The following is a 24,687-nucleotide window of genomic DNA, read 5'->3' on the forward strand; positions in this document are numbered from 1 at the left end:
GATCTTCACTCCAGCATGTGTGTTTGTATCACGGACAGCCAATCTCCAGCCCCAGGACTAGCTGTGGCCCTCCAGAACTTGAATCTGTCCCCCAGGCCCTCAGCCTGTTCTGTTGAACTGCTGCATATGGCAGGACACTGCACTTGACAGCCACTCTGCACCCTGCATGGATACTGGATTCAGCTATTTATATACATGCCCAACAAGACAACAGTATTTTCTAGCAGTTTCTTCCCTCTCATAGCAGGTCCTGAATGTCCACTTGACCAAAACTGTCTGAAAACAACAGTGCCACTTAAAGGCTGGTCATTGTGTTGTTTAGGTTTTGTGTTCACACTTTTACATAATCTACAAACATACTGTTACATGATAGATTATGATTAGGAATAGCAGCACTGAATTACAATACGTGTTATCAGAATGTATAGGAGCAGTCTGATTGTGGTTTGGATCTTGCTCAGTGTCCTCGTTTTACTAAATATCTTCTGAACTACCTCTGGTTCAGAGCCTGCAAAGAATTGTCAAAACGAGGCAGAAAGCAGCAAGAAAGAAATAAAAACAAACCAAAGTGTCTGTAACTACTTTCCAATATGTATAGAAGACACTCTTTATTGTTATAGTGTACTTGAGAGACACTTTTTTCACCCACTTTTAACTGGACTTCGGAATGTACACAACAGTCTGTAGACAGTTCATACAGTGTAATACACAGCTTGTAGATAGTTCATAAAGTGTAATACACAGCTTGTAGATAGTTCATAAAGTGTAATACACAGCTTGTAGATAGTTCATACAGTGTAATACACAGCTTGTAGATAGTTCTTACAGTGTAATACACAGCTTGTAGATAGTTCATACAGTGTAATACACAGCTTGTAGATAGTTCTTATTTGTAGTACACTGAACACACAGAGACGGAATGGAACAGCAGACACTGACACTGAAAAGAGACTTTACATCCACAGATTCTATAAACAATTTGATAAATACAAGATTAGAACATACACCGCCATTATCCGCGGTGTCACTGCGTAATCAGCAGCTGTCTACATTAGAACTGGACGGGGGGGGGGGGGGGGGGGGGGGGCACAGCACAGTATAACAGAATAAAAAATGCAAATTCAAAGAAGTGTGGCTTTCTTCATACCTAACAAAGCATTTCTTTTTATTAAATGCCGTCTTAATAATTTATGCAATAGAAATAAAATAGAAATGTCTTATATCTAATTATATACATATTTTTTATATATATATGTATGAAACTGTAATTATGAAGTAATGCCTCAAAGGTATCGGCCACCCGTTTGACGTTTTGGTTTGAGTGTTGCACAACATTAGTTTGATTTCGTACCTCTTTAAAACGGCTATAATTCTACTTTCATTCTAATTTAATCTGAGCATGCTGTGTATTTGTGTGGTGTGGTTTATGAAGAAGTGATTAAACGAGCAGCACAGCACGGCCACACCATGGTTAAAAAAGAATAATAATTTCCATGAACATGCAGCACATAGAGTAACATGCATGCTGGGGTGATATATTTTCATGAATGATTAATTAACACGGGCATTCTTAGCATTACATTATGCTGGTATTAACTTTATTCTCTGCCTGAATTTGTCAGTATTTCACTGTTTGTTGAAAAGGGTGTTTTGTATTTCAGTCTTCGATAGTGACATTTTGGTTCTATTCATTTATACAGAGGCAGCTACTTCACTTCAGTGTGGCCTGCTTACTTGATGCGAGGTGTGTACAACAACAGTGTCTATTTATTCGTATTTACAAAACCAAATAAACAAAACAAAAACCTAACTCCCCAAGGAACATCTGAGAACGGGTCATGGACTGTAACAGAAACCTCCAGAGCAATGCAAAGCACATATACAAAACTGAACAGCACAAAGCGTCTGCGTGGGACATTCATTTCTCAGTCTTAGCCGAGAGACCTAGTGTATGCATTGTCATACTAATTAGTTCTCTTGCATGGAGAACCACAATTATTAAGGTTTGGACAAAACTTGATCCTGACAATGATAAAACGGAGGAGGAGGAGAAGAAGAAGAAGAAGAAGAAGAAGAAGAAGAAGAAGAAGAAGAAATAGTGGCAGTAGGCCATTTAATATTTTCCCTACTCCTCTGGAACACAAGTGAAAACCTGACTTCCTAACCAGACGGCCTGTTTATTCTCACTCGGTCTCCTGCAAACAAACATCGCGTAGATTTAGTGTTCATCTGAAGAGCTGACAGCAAAACAGAAGGTGCATTAAAAGCTGTCATGTTGTGTAAAAAAATGGTACAAAAACTCAAAAGTCAGTTAGGCAAAAAACAAACTTGTCCAGCCACCATATATCTGTGCTGAACATGTAAAGAAGAATCTTGCTTCATCCCAAAGATCCGAGGAGGCACGCCAACACAGGGCATTTTTTTCATTGGCCAAGACAGCACAGAACTTCCACCACTGATTCCAGACGGATGCAGCAAAGCAGTCCTTTCATATGGCCAGCCAGTGCTTCAGCTGTAAAATACAGGAAGATGTGAGGCCATACTGTACCTGCCAACTGTATAATTAAATAAGGATTGGATTGGTTTTCTTCCAAGCTTTATCAACATTAATTTAGGCTACTCACTTGAATTATTATTATTTTTTTTTAATAGGATGTGCAAATGTTTCAAATGCAACACTCACCTTAAATTGCCGCACATTCCCCTCAGCTACAAGATGATGTTCATTCTCAGGGGTGATGCAGTAAGCCAGCCTCTGAAATGATACATAGGTATCAATCATTGAAAAATCATACAGTAAAACCATGGCTTCTTGTCCAGATGTATGAAACAGGAGTAAAAAGTTGCTGTGAAGAAAATACCCCTTACTGACAATATCTTTAACCCTGATCACTACGTACTGTACAGGTGACGCCTGCTGCTTTTAATTACCATGCTATACCTGTGCTTTATACATTCATCCACCAGGGTTGCGTTATAGCTGTGTTTGCCAATTCTTACATTGATCAAAATTCTCTAAACACTTAAATAAATAATTGAATTTCAGTACATGGCCCTTTTACAAAGTTTTGCAGCGAGAATCCAAAGCGGCGTCTTGCGATTCTGGATGCTGGTATTAGGTTAGCTGATGCCTGGCCAGCCTGCTATACAGAACACTTTCCTCGCAGCCCATTCACTTCATTTCCATTAACTTCTTATCCGTGACGTGACCTCTGATGCCACCGCTAATGGCTTGTGTGACAACCTGTGAACAAGCCCGCACTCACTCACTCGGAGACAGCTTCTTCATCTTCGAGGATGTGCGCCTGTCTGTTTGAATCAAGCTGTTTACTGGTGCAGCAGTCTAAAGAGTGGGAGGGGCCCTTTTACAAAATGTACCAAAACAACACCTAGGGTCCTGTAGCAATGAACTAAAAGGCATCTGACTGTGCATTAGATTACTGCGCCAAGAGCTATTTTTTATTACAAAGGGTATGAAAACCAACAGTGCATGCAAGTCTCTCTACCACACAGATTTGGGTATGTGTAACACCGTGATTTAAACACCAGCGCTATTCCGATCTTTAAAACAGCATCCCTTCTCTTTGATCTTCCACCCACCTCTTTAAATGTGCCTCGCACTGTCAGGAATTTATAGATGGCATAAGCAGGTACAAAGAGCATTGAAGACATTGTTATTCCCCAGCCGATCAGGCTAGCCCAGGGGGGGAAGGTATAGTCATCGTAGGTCAGTGTTTCCATCTTCACAATGCTGGCGACCACCACAAACTGAAGAACAGGGAGGCACATTTTATAAGTACAACAGTGTATTAAATACAGCATGCGACTGAAACAAACGCTTTGGTAGCAGAGCTTATTACTAGGTTCTGATTGTCAACGGATCTGACCTCAGATACAGGGACATTTAATCACAGCTGTATAAACATGTTGCCCGTCCTCCACAATGCTTGTCCAACTGAATGTCAAAGGCTACACAGATGGACTCACAAAAGGCAATATGTAGCCAGGAAAATACCTAAGAAGCGAAATCCAAGGAGACATGTTAGTTTGCTTTACGATTTATTTCTGACATTCACCAGCTGCACATTCAGGGAGCTGCCAAAAGCACATAGGTTTTTGAAATTTTTGTATTATTATTATTTCTTAAAGCTAATATGAAATAAGCTCAAACCTCAAGCAAAGTAGTTAGTAGCCAACTATGTTGCAAGAGCTGTTTGGGTTATAAAGACTTCCTTTTTCTTACAGAAATGGCATTGGTGCCAGATGAGGAAACAGCCCCTAAAACAGGACTCTGCACAGCAGCAATTTACAGGGTTGAAACATTTAATTCATTTAATGACTCCCACTGTTCATACACCAAAGATGTTTCATCCTGGTCCTATTTCCGCTCTTACTATTCCAAGCAGAAGCTTGGTAACCCTGCCATACTCATCGTATTCCCTTGTAAAGCCACTTAGCCCCTCTTGTCCTCTATCCCCTGCATTTCATACACCAAAGCACATGAGAAGTGTTAATGGAGTGTCAGGAAACAGCATTTCTTTAAATTCCCCACTTCACACAGACGCACACTCCTCTGCTTTCTCAGGGCAGACATGCATGCAGCTTGTACACATTGCAGGGTTACCAGCAGCATGTCACAGCACTGAGAGCGAGAGCTGACAAGATCATTGTCCCACAACATACCAGCAGAAAGGCAGGGCTAACGAACTTCCAGCAGAGCCTCCAGTAAAGACCTGGCTTGAAGCCCATCATGCGCTCGATGTCTTCGCTGAATCGGTCCACGCCTGAGGGACAAACACAAACACAAGCCATGAGGGCTCTGCTGCCAGAGCCGGGCAGCCTTCCCCAGTTTAACTGTCAGAGAAAGCACAAGCCACATATTTCACAGCTCAACAGAGTGAACAATTAGGTGCCTGTAATTGGCATGAGAATCTTGTCATGTATTTCCAGAGAGGTTTTACCCATTCCATCCCAAAATAAAAAAAAATAGCTGAAAGTACAGTTAGGGTTGCCAACTTTCCATTTTTCCAAAACCAGCAATGCCAGCGAAGCAGTCCCGCGTGGGATTTTAAATATAGATGCTCAGTAATCGTATCCTGCTATGAAGTGAATGGCCAATTAACGCAGAATACTTTTCAGTTCAGTTCTCTAACTTAACAGACCAATAGTAAAAGGACTGGCTCAGCGAGAATGGAGATACCCAAACGGCAATGAACAGTGAGTAAGCAAGATTCGCAAGAACCAGACTTTTGCTGTCCGGTCAGTTTTGCTGACCGGACGCTGTAAAATTTCACTTAAATGATGTCCGGTCGAAAACTGGACAGCTGGCAACCCTAAGTACAGTGGTTGGTAGCAGGTAGTGTGAGGCAGGCGGCAGTACAAATTGGTTGTTACTGTATTGCAAATAGCACAGCTATGGTATAGGAATAGCATGTTTAATGCAAAATAAATAAAGGTTATATATATAAAACACTACTCATTTTGCTTAATATAATGATACATTTTCTATACCACACAGGAACATTAACATTATAGTGGTTTGAAGAAAATTCTTAAGACAAAACAATCCGACAGCATACTGAAACAATAAACTACAGAGGTGTCTAAAGAAATCCAATGACTTTATTTGCATTTTAATAAATTCAGAAAGCAGTGTCAAGGTTTGTTGATGGAATGATTTCTCTGAAGCCCGCATTGCATACGCTGGGAGTAGTTCTCCTCTGAGTACAAGTTGAGGAACGCCATACAGTGACTCACTAATGACATATGGGAGGCCCCGGGAAATGGAACTTTCTTATTGCTTCGCTCACCGTGCAGCATTTAAAACATTCCTAGCAGGGCTGTAATTGTCCTCTTTGGGAATAACATTTTCACTATTTCACGTCATGCAAGACATTAACTCCACAGGGTGGATTTTATAATGTATTGTCAGGAAACCTTCATCCTGAACAATGGGGAGGTGGCCAACCACAAGCTTTCCCTGCAGTGAGGTGGGTGTTCCAGTGAATGAAAGTGTACACATTCAGCTAGACCTCTTTACAGGGCTGCAGGGTTGAAAGACTTAATATAAACTTCCTGATCATATAACTTTGTGGGAAGTGCTGTGCTCAGTTAACATACCCGTATTTGAAAGGGCTATCGATCACTCCAAATATCAATCACTTGAAATATAAACAAAAAAAGCAAATGCATGATAATTGGCCTTTCCATGGAGCAGATGGCAATGCCTCTCTTCATTGTATAAATGTCAGGTGTGCCCCGGGGGCCGGGATGGAGACACTGTGGGGTCCGCGGGCCAGGGGGTCCCTCTGCTGTCAAGAGAGGGGCAGGGTAACGACAACACGCAGGAGCCAGCGAGTTCAAACCCAGCCGGGGGCTCCAGCGCACTGCCATCCCCAGAACAGACACTCACTTCCCATTAGCCGAAGCTTCCCAGAGAAGGCACTCCGGATCACAGGTTACGATGAAGGAAAAGCAATGAGAATGTGGAAGAGGTGAACTGTCTCTGGCCAAAAGCCAATACGCATAGGATCAAAGACAACACATATACCTAAAGATGTTCAAGTTAACCACTCTGTTTTACAGCTGAAGACGTCATTCAACTGCTATTTAGTCTTCCTCTTAGCTGATAGTAGATATTGGTTAAGCACACCATGAAAGACAACTTCTAGACAATTAGCGACAGTTTTCCACAAAGGGACTGCTTACAATTCAGATGTAAAGCTCAGGGTACCAACCTGGCATGATGGGATGTCTATTGGTGATCTCCCACCAGCTCATTGATATCCTCAGTGATTTCCAGTGGATGACTACAATAAACAACTGGCATTCACTTAAAGCTCGCTATGACAAGGGATTGGAAGCCATAGACAGACAGCATGTGAGGATCATGCAAACCGACGGTGTTGAAACACTGGGACAGTACAGACATCAATGATATTGACACGCATTACGCCAGATCATGGATTAGACTCATGGAAATGCAATGGTGGCAACTCCCCTTCCCCTTACAAACGTACAGGGAGGCAGCTTCAGATTCCATTGCATGGGCTGTGTCTACGAGTGAGTGTTACGAGAAAGGAATCTGTGCAGCTCTCCGTCAGGCCTGTAGAACACATTGCCAGACACTGGATGCATACTCAGCTGCTGCAACATCAATAGCGCCAGTGGAAACGCATAGGGAATGTCTGCCACTACTCCGGCTTGGATCATTTCATTTACAAAATGCAAAAAGAATCACTCGCCAGTGTATCGGACCTCTCTGGTCATCTTTAAGCACACAACACAGTCTGTTACATTTACAGAGCGATGAACATACAGCAGCTCACCATAAAACCAGGATACTCCGATGGCCTCTATCAATACTCCAAACAGAATAGATGTTCCTGCTGAAAATGAATCCAGCAGAGTCAGGACATAAATCCCACCCTATAATAAAAAAAAATAGACAGGAAGTAAATAACAAACCACAAAAACAAACTGTGGAGACAGCAGCACAGCGTGGGGTCAGCACACTGTCAAGACATCTGGAGCAGGGTTCAGCAACAGTGCCCCCAGCCCATCTCCCCCCAAGAGATTTTGTTCATTTTATTCAACAACTAAATGTGATTCTCATCATGTGTTTCTCATTGGGGATGGCTGTTTAACTGGTTTAAAGTAAAAGACTGCTTAAAAGTATTTATCTTTGCGAGTCAATTGCATTCCTTGCTAGGTCTTTAACCCTTTCATGCATGGAAAACTCTTCTAATTTTTATATGGGGACACATGGAAGATACCAATGCATGACAGCCTTATATCTTTTCCCCTATATAAAGCAATGGGAAAAATGTTTAGTGAAAAGTATATTCCGTCAAGCAGGCGGCAACTCAGCTTTCAAAACCGGGACATGGAAGGTCAAATAAAATTCAAACAGAATTAAAGAGGATCGAACTCACATTTGTAACGCAAGATAAAGCTACTAGGAAGGTGCCGAATGCTGTCACAAAGGTGAAAAGCTTCCTGTTTCTCTTCAGGATCTTGAAGTCATCCGTCAGACCCGTGATGATTGCCTCCATGCCTCCCATCTGAGGGTCACAAGGAGAAGGCTTTATCAGACACATGCAGCTCTACATAGGGACCCTAAGCACTCCCCCTTCTGCTGCTGAAGGAGCCTGAACACAGTGGAATAAAGTGATTCCAGGCAGATTCTTATTCTATCTGGAAACCTGCTGGTTCCGAAGTGAGGAATGCACCATTATGTTAACTTGTTAAATTCATACACCATGTCATTAGATATGAATACTGTTTTTGTTACCGAGCTACCTAAATAATACTGCATTTCCTAGCATACTTTAATTGGAATGCCATACAGTCTTCTCACGTACATAAAGAACGTTATGTTGTTACTGAAAGATGTACTCACGGAACTGTCGATGCCCAGTGTTAAAAGCATGAGGAAGAAAACTATTGACCAGAATGTTGAACCTGGTAGGGTTGAAATGGCCTCTGGATAGATAATGAACACCAATCCTGGCCCTACAAGAAAAAATTTAAAAAAAAACCGACAGTGCGTCTGCATCCCATGACAGGGGGTGCGAGTTATTCCACTGTAAGAGACCTCTTTGGACACAATCCTACAACAGAACCCCCCCCCCCCCCCCCCCCCCCCCCAGCATCCTTATCAGCACTTCTCTTTAGAAGAGGAAGCATTTCCAAACAGTTTCAGGAAACCAAATTCAGTGTTTGCATTGATTTCTACACTCACTGCGACATGCTTATGATAATATGCATTCACATTTTTTCTTAAAACAGAACACCTGTGACCGCTGGGTAATCTAAATTGATCACAGCTGAATACTTCAAATGGCTGACTTACCTTCAGTTGCTACGTCCTCTATATTAACCCCATGCATGTAGGCCATGTAGCCGAGGACTGAGAAGATAGCAAATCCTGAGAAGAAGCTGGTCACGCAGTTTATAGTGCTTGTGAGAATAGCATCCCTGTAGGAACAACAAACAAGCAAAACACAGCTCGGTCCGATTAATTATCCTGTCGTTCAGGAAAGCAAGAACTGTCTAGAACAGATCCATTAGTATCAAGCTCGACTTTATTCTGATTGTCAACCTTTAAATAAAAGCAATAAATAACAAAATTAATCTAATCAATCTGCCTGTGTGGTATTCTAGTGGTGGGATGAACATGGATGTGTCATGTTGAATATTCAAACTAACATTCGGCAACCGATATTTGTATCTGAATACTTGAAGATATTGCTCAACAAGAAGCTTTTCTTGGTAAAATAATGGTAAATATCCTCTGTTCCGAGTGCCACCCTCCTGTCAGCCCTGCTTATGCTCACAGACACCCCGGCAGCTGATTGAAATTGGATTAGACCGTTAGACTTTCAACACCATCCCAGTTGTCAGAGAAATGAAAAATCAGAAACCTTCCTCAACTCATTTGACCTCGCTGTAAAACGAGCCTCATGTTACCCTCATAAATAAGAACTGAATGATAAAACAGTCAGGTCATCACCACATGGTGCGCATTCGACATGTACTCGAACGACCATGTTAGAATAAAGGACCCACTGTATAAAGATAGGCCAAAGTGCGAAGTTACAAAAACCTGATCGGTCCATATTAATGTAATGGGCAGTGTTGAGGTGAGGTTAAAAGCTCTAAAACCACAAATGTGGACAAGCCCGGCTCTTTTGCAATATATGCAAGTAATACCAGCAGAGTCATGGCTAAAGGTTCACAGGTACTGTGGTCACCAGCTGAGCAGATGAGAAGGTTCAGCTATACTGTGGGTCGGCAGCTAGGCGGATGAGAAGGGTCAGCTGTACTGTGATCACCAGCTAAGCGGATGAGAGGGGTCAGCTGTACTGTGGTCACCAGCTAGGCGGATGAGAAGGGTCAGCTGTACTGTGGGTCAGCAGCTAAGCGGATGAGAAGGTTCAGCTGTACTGTGATCACCAGCTGAGTGGATGAGAAGGTTTAGCCTTTACTTGTACCCTACAAGCTCTGTTCCTCGACTTCAGCGTTCCCTGCAGCACAAAGAAGACTTAACAGAATTACCTGTATCTCATTACTGAACAGAACAAGTGATAAGTGACAGAAACTCAATCAAGATTTCTATGCAAGAGGGTTCTTGGAATCGAGACAGAACAGAGAAGATAAGCAACGCCTGGTGACATGTGCTCTAATCACTGGCAGGCTCTAATGTCATTACAACCATGGCTGGGAGCTAGCATTCACATCCAGTTTGTTTCCTTTATCTTTATCTCCGGGCTCAGGGATACAGTTTGTGTCAATTTAAACTCAAAACAGAAAGGAAAAGACTAATACGGTTTGCATTGACTCCCAGTTTTAGAACATCTGAATGGTTGTTTTGGTCGGCATTAAGCCCTAAATAAAGTTATACACAAGAATCGAACTGCCACAAAGAAGCTAGAACTCCCTGAAAAAAAAAAAGGTTCTCAAATGCACATTTACATATATGAAAACAGGCCTTACACGAGTGTGCTATTTGCACAGTATTAACTTTAGCAGGGAATTTGCAGGTCGAAGCTAAACTAAACATGCAGGCACTGCTGGTGTGAAGAACCCAAAGTGTGAGTAAATCCAGGGTCAACAGTGGTGCAGAGGTAATGTGTGCATTTCATTACCATGGCAGAGACCTGCTTGCACAAAGCAAAGGAGCGGATGAGACCGTCTCTGCTCTAGCACCTGTAAATGTGCATGCTAACTGGCAAGCTAATGATCCATTAAAACAGATCAAGGACCATTTTCAGCCACTCAGGGGAAGAGCCTTTCTTCAGATCCAAACCGATTCGTTAAAGATCAGGGCGTCCTCATGTATTTGCCTTATCCTAAGGTTTATGCATATGTTAAACTACAGCGATTAAATAAATGCTGTTCAATACATTTGAACATAACAGCAATAATAAAAGTGGGGGCATTGATAGGGTGTCCTGATTTTACCAGAGATCAGTGTCTAATTACACTAACTTTGGAAAAGGTTTGAAATACTCTCACCTGTAGCAGTTATTGTCAAACTTGTTATAGCTGGCAAATGCGATTAAAACTCCAAATCCTGCTCCTAGGGAATAGAAGATCTGTGTGGCTGCATCAATCCAAACCTAGACAGAGAAACATGTTCTATAATATTCTCTACTGATGCCTCATTTTACACTGAAAAATCGCATTTGTGCAAAAAAAATGATATTATGATACTTCAACATTACATTGGTATACACTGCATGATTCATTGATACTTCAAGTTCACTTCAGTTTATGGAATCTGTTACAAACGATTCTAAAGTTACAAATTATATATTGTGTGTGTTGTTATTCAGTTTTAATATTCCTAATACAATTGTTAATAGAATCATTATTAATAGTATGTATAAACTCTTACCGTGGCGTTGTTCAGGCGTTTTAAGTCTATGTGCAGGTAGGCTCTTATCCCATCCATAGCCCCCGGCAGGGTAATACCGCGGATCACCAACACAAACAGCACTACGTACGGCATAGTGGCTGTGATGTACACCACCTGCAGCACAGAGACCTGGCTTCACATCACATCACACAGCGCAGTGCAGCGCAGTGCAGCGCAGCGCAGCGCAGCTATATAGAGGCTGCCAACTCCTGCTTCTCCACTCGTATGAGCATCAGAAACACCAGCCCTTTATTAGCATTGTGCCAAAGGTTTTGTTTTGTTCTTTCAACTCTGCAGATATATTCAGAAAGATTCAACTCCTGCTACCTGGTACCTTATCACTGCATACGCTGCACCTTATCACTGAAGCAATTGTGGCAGCTCATCTCCCTCCTCCCAGAAAGAAAAAATACCCCATGGAAAGCAAAACCGCTGTAACAATCATCTGCTTTAGGTTTACCAGAGTTAACTTACACAGAAATTCTGCAGTTCTGCCATGGCTTTCCCACGGTTATAGTGCAATGCATTTACCAGTTTATCATCATTTTCCATGGGTTTTTTTATACTGTACTCTCTGGGCTTTGCATTGCTTCATTTTATAAGGGCTAAACAGAGCCTGTGTATAGTCTGAGTCAGGGGTCGATGAGGGGTTCCGTACCTTGCCAGAGGTTTTCACTCCTTTGCAGAGGGTAAAGTAAAGGATGAAGACCACCACCAGGAGACACAGCACCAGCTGCCATCGCGGCGGGCCCAGGTCATGGATCCCTTCACTTTCATGGAGGTGCAACACTCCTCGTCTGCTCACCAAAACAAGGGAAGGAAAGGGTTAACAACACTTGAGTGCTCCACCGTGGCTAGTTCCACGCCAGCACCAGGATTCTGCGCTCTACATCAGCTAGATAACTCACAGCATGTGTGGATACACCCAGACTGATTTTATGCCAGCCATCCAGATCTATGTCCAAATACTATTCCAATACTGTTTCGAAAAAGCACTGCAAATGTTTGAAGTGGACCATGTAACAGTGATTATGTGTTCCCATCATGCACAGTTGTCCCTGTTCTACCCACATTGCACTGCATTCATGTTCCACAATAAAACGCCTTCCTCAAAGGCACAGGAGCTGTAATGGTCCATGAAAAAGACCACCAATTACACTTTCCAATCATTCTCTCCTATGGGGATATCCATGAACAATTGGAACAGCAAATGGAAAAATGTCACAGAATAAGCAGCAACAGCTCCAATTGGACTACAGTACCAGAATACAATATGAAAGAACCGACCTGGACAGACTATTTTTAGAAAAATTACTTTGGCTCCCTGAAATACAACGCACTCCTGCTTGATCGTGGTCTCAAACCTTTGTTGCTTAAAGGGTTAAATCAGCAAATCTAATCAATATTTTAAACTTTACAGATCAGGTTTTGAGTAGAACAGTAATTATCCTACAGGTAGATGCCCTCTAAAAGTTAACAGGGCTTTAGAATCCTGAAACTCACTTTTAAGTAGAGACACAAATTTCAAGCACAGTAAGCAATCCTGACAGAATACCTATATGCTGCAAGGTTTCTTTGTTTGGTTTCTAATAGCATTGATATCCTCCCTACAGAGAATTGACTTTGGGATGCCTAATTTTTATCATGTTCAGTTATCTAGCAGGTAATGTCCGCTGCGTCAGACATTAGTGCTTATTTAGACTTGGTTTTAAGTTCTGGAAGACAGCTAGTTAACTACAACTTCTCTGCTCTGTTCCCATCATTGGGAACAAACCCACTTGTCTGGTACAAAACAAAAAGTTAACAACTTAGAAAGACACTTAGAATTTAACCACAGGGAACATGGGTGTAATTAAAGTATAGGGTTTCTTATTCCATGCTATAAAACATACTTGTTATCCTAGAAAAAAAACATTCTTAGCAATTTCCTCCATCAGCCCCTTTTTATTGGATGTGTGATTCACACTAGCGTGGCTTGGCAGGGACCTTGTGATTTTAAGCATGGTTTCACAATTTGCTCAAGTTCAGACGGGTCTTAGCTTACCTACCTAGGAAATGTCTCATTCCAATGGCGCTTAAGCTTTTAAATATAATAAAAGACGGAGAAGAGCTTAAACAAAAACAAACAAAACAAAAAACTGAAATAAATGGGCTGCTTTTGTGAAAAGAGAAATTCATTTAAAGCTATAAAGGATTTTATTTCAAAGATTATCCGCGCTTTATTAAAAAAAAACATATTACACACAGACCTGGAACTGCCAAAGCTTAAACAGTTCATTGCAGTTTGCGAGATATGATCTAATTGAATGCTGGATTTCGCCAGGACAGACACACACTTACGCCAAGCGTCAGCTTGTTGGTTTGCTAAGATGCCAGCTGTTACAGATGACATGGTTAAGTGCAATTGCAATATCATAAACCCGTCGCTATCAGTTTTTCTAGATTGAGATGTTTGTCGAGTGAGAAAGAGACCATCTTACTGATAATCAAACGCAGGCCCGCTTGTTACTGTCAGGTTCCTGTCCCGCTGATTAATTTGAAAGCCAAACCCCGATTGTGTTTGATTGCACTGCAGAGCTTCGTCCTGGTGCTAGGATCCCCCTGTAAGGCTTCTATCTAAAGCAGTTATTAGTTATCAATTATTGTGGGACGTCGATCATTTCTTCTTCATTCAGAGATGTTTTGATCCTCTCTTTTCCAGTAGACAACTCATTTATGTGTTAAGAGAAACATTACCCATTAGTGCCCAACCCCACTCCTCTGGACTCCAGAATCATATTTACTTGCTGAAGAGCATGCAGTCCAGCACAGCTGGAACATTACAACATGTTTCAAAACTGTGGTTTTCATCTAGTGGGGCACCAAGCTATTATTCTGCCCTGAGAAATCATACCATGTATCCTGAACGCTCTGTTATATTGAGTTTTTCATCGTTGGTTGGTTCAGAGACTGACGCACATCAAAGAGACTGTTTGAAGGGTGCTTTACATGATCGTCAGGAGCTGCAATTGAATGCTGATTTGCAGGCTGTTGAAAGAGACATCATGCTATCTGCTTATATTAAATTACATAAGGGCTGCTGCCAAACACCCATGAACAACACAGCAGGGAATACACTAATACAATAAGATTATTCATTTTTATTTGTACACTGCCAGTCAATATACATCGGAATACCTATATGCTGCAAGGTTTATATATATATATATATATATATATATATATATATATATATATATATATATATATATATATAGTTTTTAATAACTTAATGAAATTTAGCCCCATTGTGACTGAATTACCTTTCTGTCTTATTCTCTGCTCAGCTGCCAAACTATGAGCAGTTACTGTATTGATGTACTAGTCAGCTGTTGGTCCAATTGCCCTTATTTGTTAACTAGACAAACTTACAAACACTGTTTCTTACTGAACATTTTTTTTGTGTGTTAGCAGACAGGAGAACGTTCCTCTAATTTTAAAGAAAAAATCTGATGCTGATGGATTTTGTGTTCTGCTTGCTGCCAACACTCTTTGAAAACAAAGCAAACAAGGTAATTATAGAAGGTTTCTCTGCAAATCTAACCCTAGCACTGCGTTCTCCTCCACTTTCTTCTTGCTACAGATCAATAACCAGCCACTCAGTGATACAATTCATTCCAGAACTAGGTATAGATTCTTTTACAATAACCAGCCACTCAACAGTGATACAGTGCATTCCAGAACTAGGTATAGATTATTTTACAATAACCAGCCACTCAACAGTGATACAGTGCATTCCAGAACTAGGTATAGATTATTTTACAATAACCAGCCACTCAACAGTGATACAGTGCATTCCAGAACTAGGTATAGATTATTTTACAATAACCTGCCACTCAACAGTGATACAATGCATTCCAGAACTAGTCACAGTATAAATCTGTATTCCACCAATAGAATTCAGAATTCTTCTTCCTGCTAAGTCCTCGATAACACAACCTGTGCTATAAGGAGTCATTTATTCTGGGATCAATGCAGTATTATTTTTTTGTTGCTGGTTTTTTTTAGGAAACATTAACATTTGGCTGTTATAATAAAGAACTCCTTTGCTTGACAAATGGAGCGCCCAGCTTGTGTAAATGTTTATGACACACAGAGCTTGGTTTGTGCTGCAACTCAGAAATCCTGTGCCATTGGTTAAATGCATCAGGCCAACAGTAAAATAAATAAATAAAAACTGTCAAGGAAAGTGTTTTTCCTTGTTGTCAAACTTCCAGAAAACTGGTGTATAAACTCGGTAGCTCTTTACTGTCGGGTGCACCCAATTAATCACTAAATAATATGCTGGCATACCATGTTGTCAATATAGGAAACTGTTTCATTAGATTTTATATATAATGGTATTGTATGTCGGTTTACATTGAATGGTCAGGCTGGGGTCTATTTAATTGATGTTGATCCTAATGCTTACTGAAGTACCAAGGTAGGCAATGAAGCCAGCACCTCGGACTGTGTATTCTTGGCCCCTTGTTGTATTTTCTCCTCCCCAAAAAAGAGAGATTACTGAAACGCTGGCAGTATACAGATCAGATTAATAGACCCTGATGCTAGGACAGGGAAGTGGGCACTGTGTACATTTCCACACTCCTGCTTGACAAGACAAGAGCTCTGGTTCTGCTTCACAGTGTATTATCTTTACCTGAGCCAAGTTATTTTTGCAGGAATAATCGAGGGATAACGGTGACATTTCAGTTATAAAGAATCAATAAGACATCTTTAAATGTTCTATAAAGAGTGTTAGGCTGCTGTTAATATTGGGTTATTATTATTGGTAATATCGTCAGGAGTAGAAGTGAAGGGACCAAGTCTTAAGAATTGGGTTTCTTAGTGACCTGCCGTGGAATAAAGCAGGTGAAGCGTGCGCTCTGATTGGCTGAGCAGTCTATAATAATCACAGACTATAGCGATATAGTATTGTAAGAACATGGAAGTGTTCCTGATAGTGCTTATATTTAGATAGAAGAGCATCTCCTCTCCACAAACTGCAGTGTTGTGTTTTCATCATGTACGATATGCAAACCCACCTTTTGTAGGTATTTAGAAATACTGCTTCAAATGTTTTTTTGCTGCTGTTATTGTTGTTAAGAACATATACTGTATGAGTACAGTATGTGACCAATTTCAAACCTCTACACTTCTGCTATACAGTATGTGTGTACTTCTGTACTGGGTGTGCTTTCACAGCTGTTATTTTTAAATAATTATAGGAAAGGGAAAAAAAGCATGCAGCTTATTTCAAAATACAAAACTACAGTACATGCATTAAATGTGATCTATGTAAAATAATTACATATAGTATATGTAATAGTGTTTAGCTATTAATAAATCAAATCATTGGTGATCCACTAAATTTCTCCCCGTGTCCTTTGGGGTGAATAAGCAATCTTCAGTTACACTGTTGAAGCAAGTTTCTTTAAACATGTATCTGCTTCAAAAGCTGCTTCTAAGCTATTTAACATGCTTACAGAGCCTTGAACGTTTAGAGGAGGTTATTTTCAGAAACGTTGATGGCAGCTTAATTAGATAGTGACCCAGGTCAGTGTATTCCTTTTATTCTAGCTGGCACTATTTGTTAGATTTATTTATAGGTGGTCCTTTATACCACAGGCTGTTCAGGGCTCCCATTCAACATATAATGTAATTGTACTTGCGCTTGCACTCTGGTTAAAAAGGAGGGCCACAAATAGCACAGCCTCTTAAGAACAGATCCTGACTGCAGCCACACAAAAGGGCACAATTATTTCCTAAGGCTATGGAAGGCACCAGACGAAGGGTTAATTCATCATCTTCACGCTAAACATTTAGCTCAAATGTGTACTGATGCAATGGTCTGCCTCGTAGCCAAGAAAACATACTCAGCTGATGAAAATGTTTTGTAACATGCAGTTTGGCAACATATTAAGCAAAGCACCATACAGAATAGTGCCACAGAATGATGACAGTCTATTTGCAGCTCCAGAGAGCCGCACAAGACAAAGGCAGTTTGGATTGACACACAGCATTGATGGTAGAGTAGGGCCTCAAAGGAATACTCAGTCAGTCAAAGAGGGTAGCTACTACTCAACAAGAGTGAAAAGACTAAAACGATGCACACTCACTTCCAGCATGTTCATCTAAATACACAGACGGGCTCACAATTCCAGCCAAAACATTCCGCTTGCACATTCTTCACAGCTTTCTATTTTAAACTGCTCAGCACCTAACATTTCTGACAAGCCGGGTTCAGACAACCTGCGTCTGTTATTAGAAGATTCACATCAGAATCTAATGGACCCGTACGTGCCCCGATGGGTCAACACAAAGCTTTTATTTAAAGTGATAAACGACTTGTCTTTGCTACACCCTGAAGCACAGTATGTACTGCTGGGAGACAGGCCAGCCCTATGACCTTGGTTTTGGATGCAAGGTTTAGCTTCACACAGTCACTCCGTTCACAAAGCAGACAAACATGGGTATAGCAGAGCATCTAAGTGTATTCAGCTGTTGCACTGCTAACCAGAATGTGAAAAACAGTGATAAAAGTAGCGACTTAAAGACCTCGGTATGGGTATGAATATCAGCGGAACTTTGTTCCAATCAAGTCCTAAATTAGCCAATCGGCAGGGAACATTTGGTAAAGAAGGAAATAAAATCAAGGCAGAGTATAACAGACAGACAGGCTGCTGAACAGACATGGTCAGCACCTAAGGGTCCACATTTCTTAACGACTGAGTCTGTGAACTGATCCACTCCTTCTCCTCCGTATGCGCTATGGACAGTGGAGAAAAGGCAGCACGCACTCACTCGTAATACTCTGCAGCGGGAGTGATTTTATATTTGGAGTACTTGGTCTCGTTGCCCAGCAGCACGCAGCCGTTCAGCAGCTTGGGGTCGATGCAGTTAGGGCTGTTCCATGGGTTTCCACAGCGCAGCCAGGGCAGCTCGGAGGCGAACGAGGCAAACAGATAGTACAGAGACCAGGCTATGATCACATTGTAGTAGAAGCCCACATACAAGGCTATAATGATCACAGTGTAGCCCACACCTTTAAAAGAAAGAAACACATTGTTAGGGGTTAAACTGCAATCCTGCAAACCTAAACTAAGCAGTCACGTGCCATTACCTGCCAGTAAGCAACTGGCGGCTTTCAGCATCCACAATCCACAACCTGGTTATTGCTTATTTCACCGTAGTAAGCCAATTGTGTTGTGGCAAAGTGGATTTCCTGTGTCTTTCTGATAAGGTTCTTTATTTAAAGGAAATACTGCATTGGGTTTTGTTATGCTGCTGTAGAACTTTATTTTAGTACACTAACATATCATCTGAACCCTTCAAACTCCACGCACACCACATGCAAACCGTGCAGAAACAGTTCAAAGACCCGACGTGGCTGATACAGTACACACTGTCTGCAATAGCAGTCAATTAGAAAAACGTGTTGGTGTCTGACATTCGTAAAAAGCAAACAGGTAGCAGCTGAGCTGGCCGGTTTACATTATAGAGACATGAAGCATGGCATACCAGTAATACCTGTTAATAGAAATATGTAAAAAAAAAAAAAGTTCTGATTAATGTAAAACAATAAGTACAGTCTCAGTACTGTCAGAACACGTGTCGCAGATGTGTTATGGTCCTTATAAAATATCATCATAGTCCAAAAAGTAAACTTTTTATGTATTTAAGCTGATGGAAATATTTATTTAATAGACACTGGCACTCAGCGTCACCGCTTGGAACCCTGCTGTCGTGAGACGGTGGTTAGGAGGACTAATATTTTACTTTCTTTGGTGGAGGGGCAAGAAAAAGTACAAAATAAACTAAAATGGTCTGTATCTAAAACTCTAATATTCTTTTAATAGTGCAGTCAGACCTCCTATTAATTACAGGTAATGTGTCGATTATAATGGCAGATATGCTTGATGTACCTAGACAGCATCCTCCCCCACAGAAGAACCGCTGTTTTAAGCATCCAACAGTTTACCTTTAAAAACAGGGCAGATTTTCCAGACAGTGGCAGCTCCTTCCCGATTATATTGTCCCAGTGCCAGCTCCATGTAAAAGAGAGGCATGCCAGCAATGACCAGGAAGAGGGTGTAGGGTATCAGAAAGGCACCTGGAAGCAGACATGCACCGGGGTTTAGTATTTGCTTGTAATGTACTGAATAATCTCCCCTTGTTTCTCCACAGGAGACCGTGGTATAGCGATCATAGGAACAAATATAAAAAAAATAATAATAATAATATTAAATCCACTCAGCTAAGGAGGGCTATGATGGAGAGCATATTGAACGACAATGTTTACAATTAGTTTGGCAGAAATACATTAGGTGCCTTGTGGATGTCATGCCTTTGAAAGAAATGTTATATTAAAAGACTGCAAAGACCCCACTGCTCGAAGCAGTTCTGCTTTGAATTAAATTCATACCATTTGATGTTGTCCCTAGGTTGTCAAGCAAATTCCACATGTTTGGCACAGGAGATATTTTGTGAACTGGGAATCTGGATCTACTTTGCTATTTTACAAGGAGAAAGGCAGAGCAATGGTTTGAACCTTATAACCTGCAGTGTACCCTGCCGTCGAGGGTAAGAGATTCACACAAACACGAACACACATCAGTGTATCAGCATCGTTACAATGCCATGTGGTTAAAAGAGTACAACCAGTAAGGAAAATCACTTTCATTTCCATGATGAGTCACTTTAGAAGTGCCTGTGTGTTATTGCTTACTTAAACACGTTTACTGGGGGGTATACCACACAAAGGTAAAGCCCTAGCAAAGGGCTTTAAAGCATGCCGAAAGCAAGGCAAAACAGCGAGACAGAGTTATCATTCAGTGCAGATACATGCAGGTAAAACTTACAAGCCAAGCAGACCAACGCCTCGGCTAGTGCCTTCGTCAGCGAACTCTAGTTACATGCAGACAGGAATTCCAGTGGCTTTCACAAAATAAATCCCAAAGGTTATTCCAATTTAAGAATCTTGAAAATAAAAGCATCAGAAAAGTGTGGGTTTCACAAGTTTAATTCTCTGATTTCCGGCACTTTTCCTTTCAGAAAAACCTCAATGCATGTACAACCCTGTGAGAGTTAACGTTTATAAAGGTCTGTACATTAAATAAAGGCAGAATAATCCATACTAGGGCAAAAGGAACTTGTACACATTGCTAGAATAACTAAGCACTTGAAGTAGCTTCACTATCTGCTCTGAGTCAGTGTATACAGCCTCAGGCTATGCATAGAAATGGATTGTATTCCCTAGCTACATCCCTGCCTCACACACAGCACAGGGATTAACTAGGAGGCTTGCAGCATACAAGCAGTGAGGCAGGAATGCAACGCCAGCATTCTGGAAGAGTTAATTGGGTATAAAATCTGAAAAGGCGTGTAAATCCATGAGGCACCCCTTTAACCACACACACAGGCTTCTCAAGTCTTATGTTATTAATGCAGTGGAACATGAGGCTGTTTCTAAATGGAATATATAGAGTGTTGTTTTCTGATTTCTCAGATTCTTTCATAAAGATTTTAAATTATATATATTTTTTTATCATTACTGCAGTAGGACTTCTTATCCCTTGAAGATCAAAAACAGGTGGTAGTATCCCCTTACTCTGCAGAAGTTGTAAAACCACCTTGATAAAGCTAGTCAGCTAACCAATTTACAAACCAACCCGGTATGCCGACAATTCTATAGAATCAGCGCGTTGACAGCGTGCATGCTGAGATAACAGCTGCGTCTGTTTTACCGTGTTGTTAATAGTACGCGTCTATGGAAGCTTCAATTCAACCTTCCAAATGAATTATTTCATAAACACACGAATAATGATTCCATCCTGGATGTGACCGTATAACTGACTGTGCCAGTTCAATCGCACTGAGTACATTAACATCCCCCAGACGAGATCCCAGTGTCAGAAAGCACATTGAATGTTGAACTGCTTAAATAATAATAATAATAATAATAATAATAATAATAATAATAATAATAATAATAATAATACATTAAAAAAACAAAACAAAACATTTCAGTTCATTTTTTCTTCGCGGGGATATACAAGATAAATCAATTCAATTACATTTACACAATAGTTATAATATGGATAACAAAACATAGTGTATTGTGGACCTGATTTTAACTGCCGGTATGCCTTGTCCCTTTGCAGAGCTCCAATCTGCACTGTAAAGCACTGTTATTATAACAGCGCTATAGGAACCTTTCAACAGTTGCTAACGGGGCACAACAAACTTACCTCCGCCGTTTTTGTAGCACAGATACGGGAATCTGCAGATATTAGCAAGGTCCACTGCGAAACCGATGACCGACAGGAGAAAATCGATTTTCTTGCCCCACGTCTCCCTCTCCTCGTCCTCGGACGATCTGATCTGGACGCGCGTCTCCGGGGCAGCGATGACGGCGGTGTTGGTGTACTGAACCCCATTTAGTTCCTTCACCAGAATCAGCTCCACGTCCTTCTTTTCCACGGTAGTGTACTGTTTGAGGGGGACCACGGACGACAGCTTGTGGTCTGAGTGGACTTGCACGTTCATCCTTTCGGCAGCCTAAACCCAACCTGCCAAGCCTGTGTAAAAACCAGAGTCCAGTCGGTGAAGCTGATCAGACTCCAGTCGGTGAAGCTGATCAAACTCCAGTCGGTGTCGGGTTCTTCCTCTGGGAGATGGACTGCATAGCCTTTCTCTTCAGCTGCGGAAAGAACATTGATCTCTAATTAGATGCATACAGGTGACAATGATGACCAAAACCCCTCAATCAATAGCGCGTCACGGCACAGAACTCAAGCTTTACATAGCCTTAGTACTACGACTTGTAATAGTTTTATAAAGTTTAGCCACACACACACACACACACACACACACACACACACACACACACACACACACACACACACACACACACACACACACACACACACACACACACACACACACACACACACACACACACACACACACACACACACACACACACACACACACACACACACACACACACACACACACACACACACACACACACACACACACACACACACACACACACACACACACACACACACACACACACACACGGAGGCTGTGTGGTCCAGTGGTTAAAGAAAAGGGCTTGTAACCAGGAGGTCCCCGGTTCAAATCCCACCTCAGCCACTGACTCATTGTGTGACCCTGAGCAAGTCACTTAACCTCCTTGTGCTCCGTCTTTTGGGTGAGATGTATTTGTAAATGACTTTGCAGCTGATGCATATAGTTCACACACACTAGTCTCTGTAAGTCGCCTTGGATAAAGTCGTCTGCTAAATAACAAATCATACATACATAATATATATATATATATATATATATATATATATATATATATATATATATATATATATATATTGAGCAGATAGATTGCAAAACATTTTAAATACAATCTTACTTCCATAATAATAATTGGAGGGCTCCCGTTATTATTATTACTGCAGTACATGTAACAATCTCGTAAATATGTATGTGTCACACATGCATACTATTCACTGACTGGTAGGCAGTTATATTTTTACAGCCTACAAACAATAAACACACACAAGACTTTTTTGAATCCCAAAACAGAAAAAAAGAACGAACAATTACTTCAAGATGTTAAAGAAGTTCAGATGATGACAAGAAGCATGCAGTTAGTTCATTATAAACAATAGCTCCGCAAACTCCGAGACGGAGAAAGCCGCACATACTTGACTATCAGAAGGTAAAGCCCAAGATACAGCGGATGACATGGAGCCGAGGTCGCGACGTGCTGCGGCAGGACCTTTTCTGAGCAGTAACTGTCCGTTGCGTTGAAACTTTAAGACTCCCCCCTTTGAGAGGCTGCGGGGGGATGCAAATCTGCAGCGCTTTTAACCGGACTCCACTCTCTCTCCACGTGATTCGCTAGCTAAACCCCGCCACCGTTTGCAGGTATAGCTACCAGTGTGCTACAATTACAGTGACACACATAAATAACATTGATATAGTAATGCAGTAGTGGGAAGGCAAAGCCAAGAAAAAGCAGCACTGAGACGCATTAGCCTATGTAACATACTGTACGTGTGAAAAAGATATGCAGTACTCTATCATGTATCGTTTATATATTCTACTGTTCCTACATCATGGATCATAACACTGCTCTCATTTTTTATTTTGTTAAATGTAGACAAAAATGCTGTCTCCCAAAAGAAAGGTTCAGGCACAATGCACCTATTATTTAATGCTTGCTTAGCACCTTGCTTATTGGTAGACTGCTAGCTTTGTTAAGTATTTATTGGATTACGGTTTTCACGGTAAAAACCCCAAACACACCTCGTTCTAGAAGTACACTGGATTGCTCTTTGTGTTGCCTGTGGCAGTACCTTTTCTCTCAGGTTCTCTAGCAGGTATATCTTGTTAAAGTAAAGGTAATTCGTTTAGGAGCATCCAGTTCTTATTTCTTTTTTTTTTTTTTTAATGCATTTCGCTCTATTTTTATGTATGGAGTTTATATCATTCTCGTTGTAAACGATAGAATCTGTGGATAACTAATTTGGTGACCTGCAGTTCGTAGTATCCTACATCACAATAAAGACCAACCCTGTGCGGAGTTATAACCGGAGGACACACCCAGTAACTAATGGTTGCTTAATAAATGGGAATGTACATTGTATACCTGCACACCCGCAACAGAGCAAGCAAGCTTATTTAGGGTATTTCCATCAGGTACAACACTATTTTTATTATTGATTTGAATGGCAGTGGCATTAAGACATGCCAATGTGCAGATCATTAAGATAGACCCCATTATGTTTCCAACATGATTGAAGGACAGTCCCCTCGCTCTTCTTGATGCCTCTAAGTAGTTTCTCCTGTTTCTTCTCCTGCGGTTTCTTCTCCATTCTGACAGCTGGATATTCCATTAGGACTGACCAGTAAACAGCCTCCCTTTTCTGTGGGTCTTCTAGCTAAGAAGATAATTAAATAAAGCTGACCTGTGGTGCATTTCCATTCGCTACGCATGTCTTACATCTGCAGTTCTACGGTTACGAAAGAGACACGTGTAATTGCAAACGTGTTTTCATATTCAAAGAAATTTAATCTGCTATCATGTTAGGTTTTAACAAGGTAACACTTCAGATCAAGTTAACAAAAGTTTAAGCTGGTGCTTTCATCAGCGTGCACTGGAGCAATCCAAAACGTTTGTCTGTTTCACATTAGTCTCTTTAAAGTTTGATCTGAAGCTA

The 24,687-nt window shown here is 41.1% G+C and overlaps 1 protein-coding gene across 2 annotated transcripts; it reads right to left on the reverse strand.

Moving 5' to 3' along the window:
• Positions 1-582: 582 nt before the first annotated feature.
• Positions 583-23,411, reverse strand: LOC117424449 (sodium-dependent noradrenaline transporter-like). 2 transcript variants are annotated; one of them, XM_034040787.3, is made up of 15 exons: positions 23,170-23,411; positions 21,691-22,142; positions 19,422-19,553; positions 18,245-18,485; positions 12,081-12,219; positions 11,402-11,536; positions 11,020-11,123; positions 8,855-8,979; positions 8,402-8,514; positions 7,935-8,063; positions 7,329-7,428; positions 4,684-4,784; positions 3,601-3,768; positions 2,684-2,755; positions 583-2,512 (listed from the first exon to the last, which is right to left on the reverse strand). In XM_034040787.3, exons 2-15 carry the CDS (start codon positions 21,986-21,988, stop codon positions 2,489-2,491), a joined length of 1,881 nt encoding a protein of 626 aa, XP_033896678.1. In that variant the 5' UTR covers positions 21,989-22,142; positions 23,170-23,411; the 3' UTR covers positions 583-2,488. The 2 variants fall into 2 exon arrangements, with proteins under 2 accessions (XP_033896678.1, XP_058848846.1); XM_058992863.1 differs by lacking the exons at positions 21,691-22,142; positions 23,170-23,411 and adding an exon at positions 20,302-20,621.
• Positions 23,412-24,687: the final 1,276 nt, after the last annotated feature.

This window comes from Acipenser ruthenus, chromosome 19 (assembly GCF_902713425.1).
Source record: "Acipenser ruthenus chromosome 19, fAciRut3.2 maternal haplotype, whole genome shotgun sequence".
In the NCBI taxonomy this organism is placed as follows: Eukaryota; Metazoa; Chordata; class Actinopteri; order Acipenseriformes; family Acipenseridae; genus Acipenser; species Acipenser ruthenus.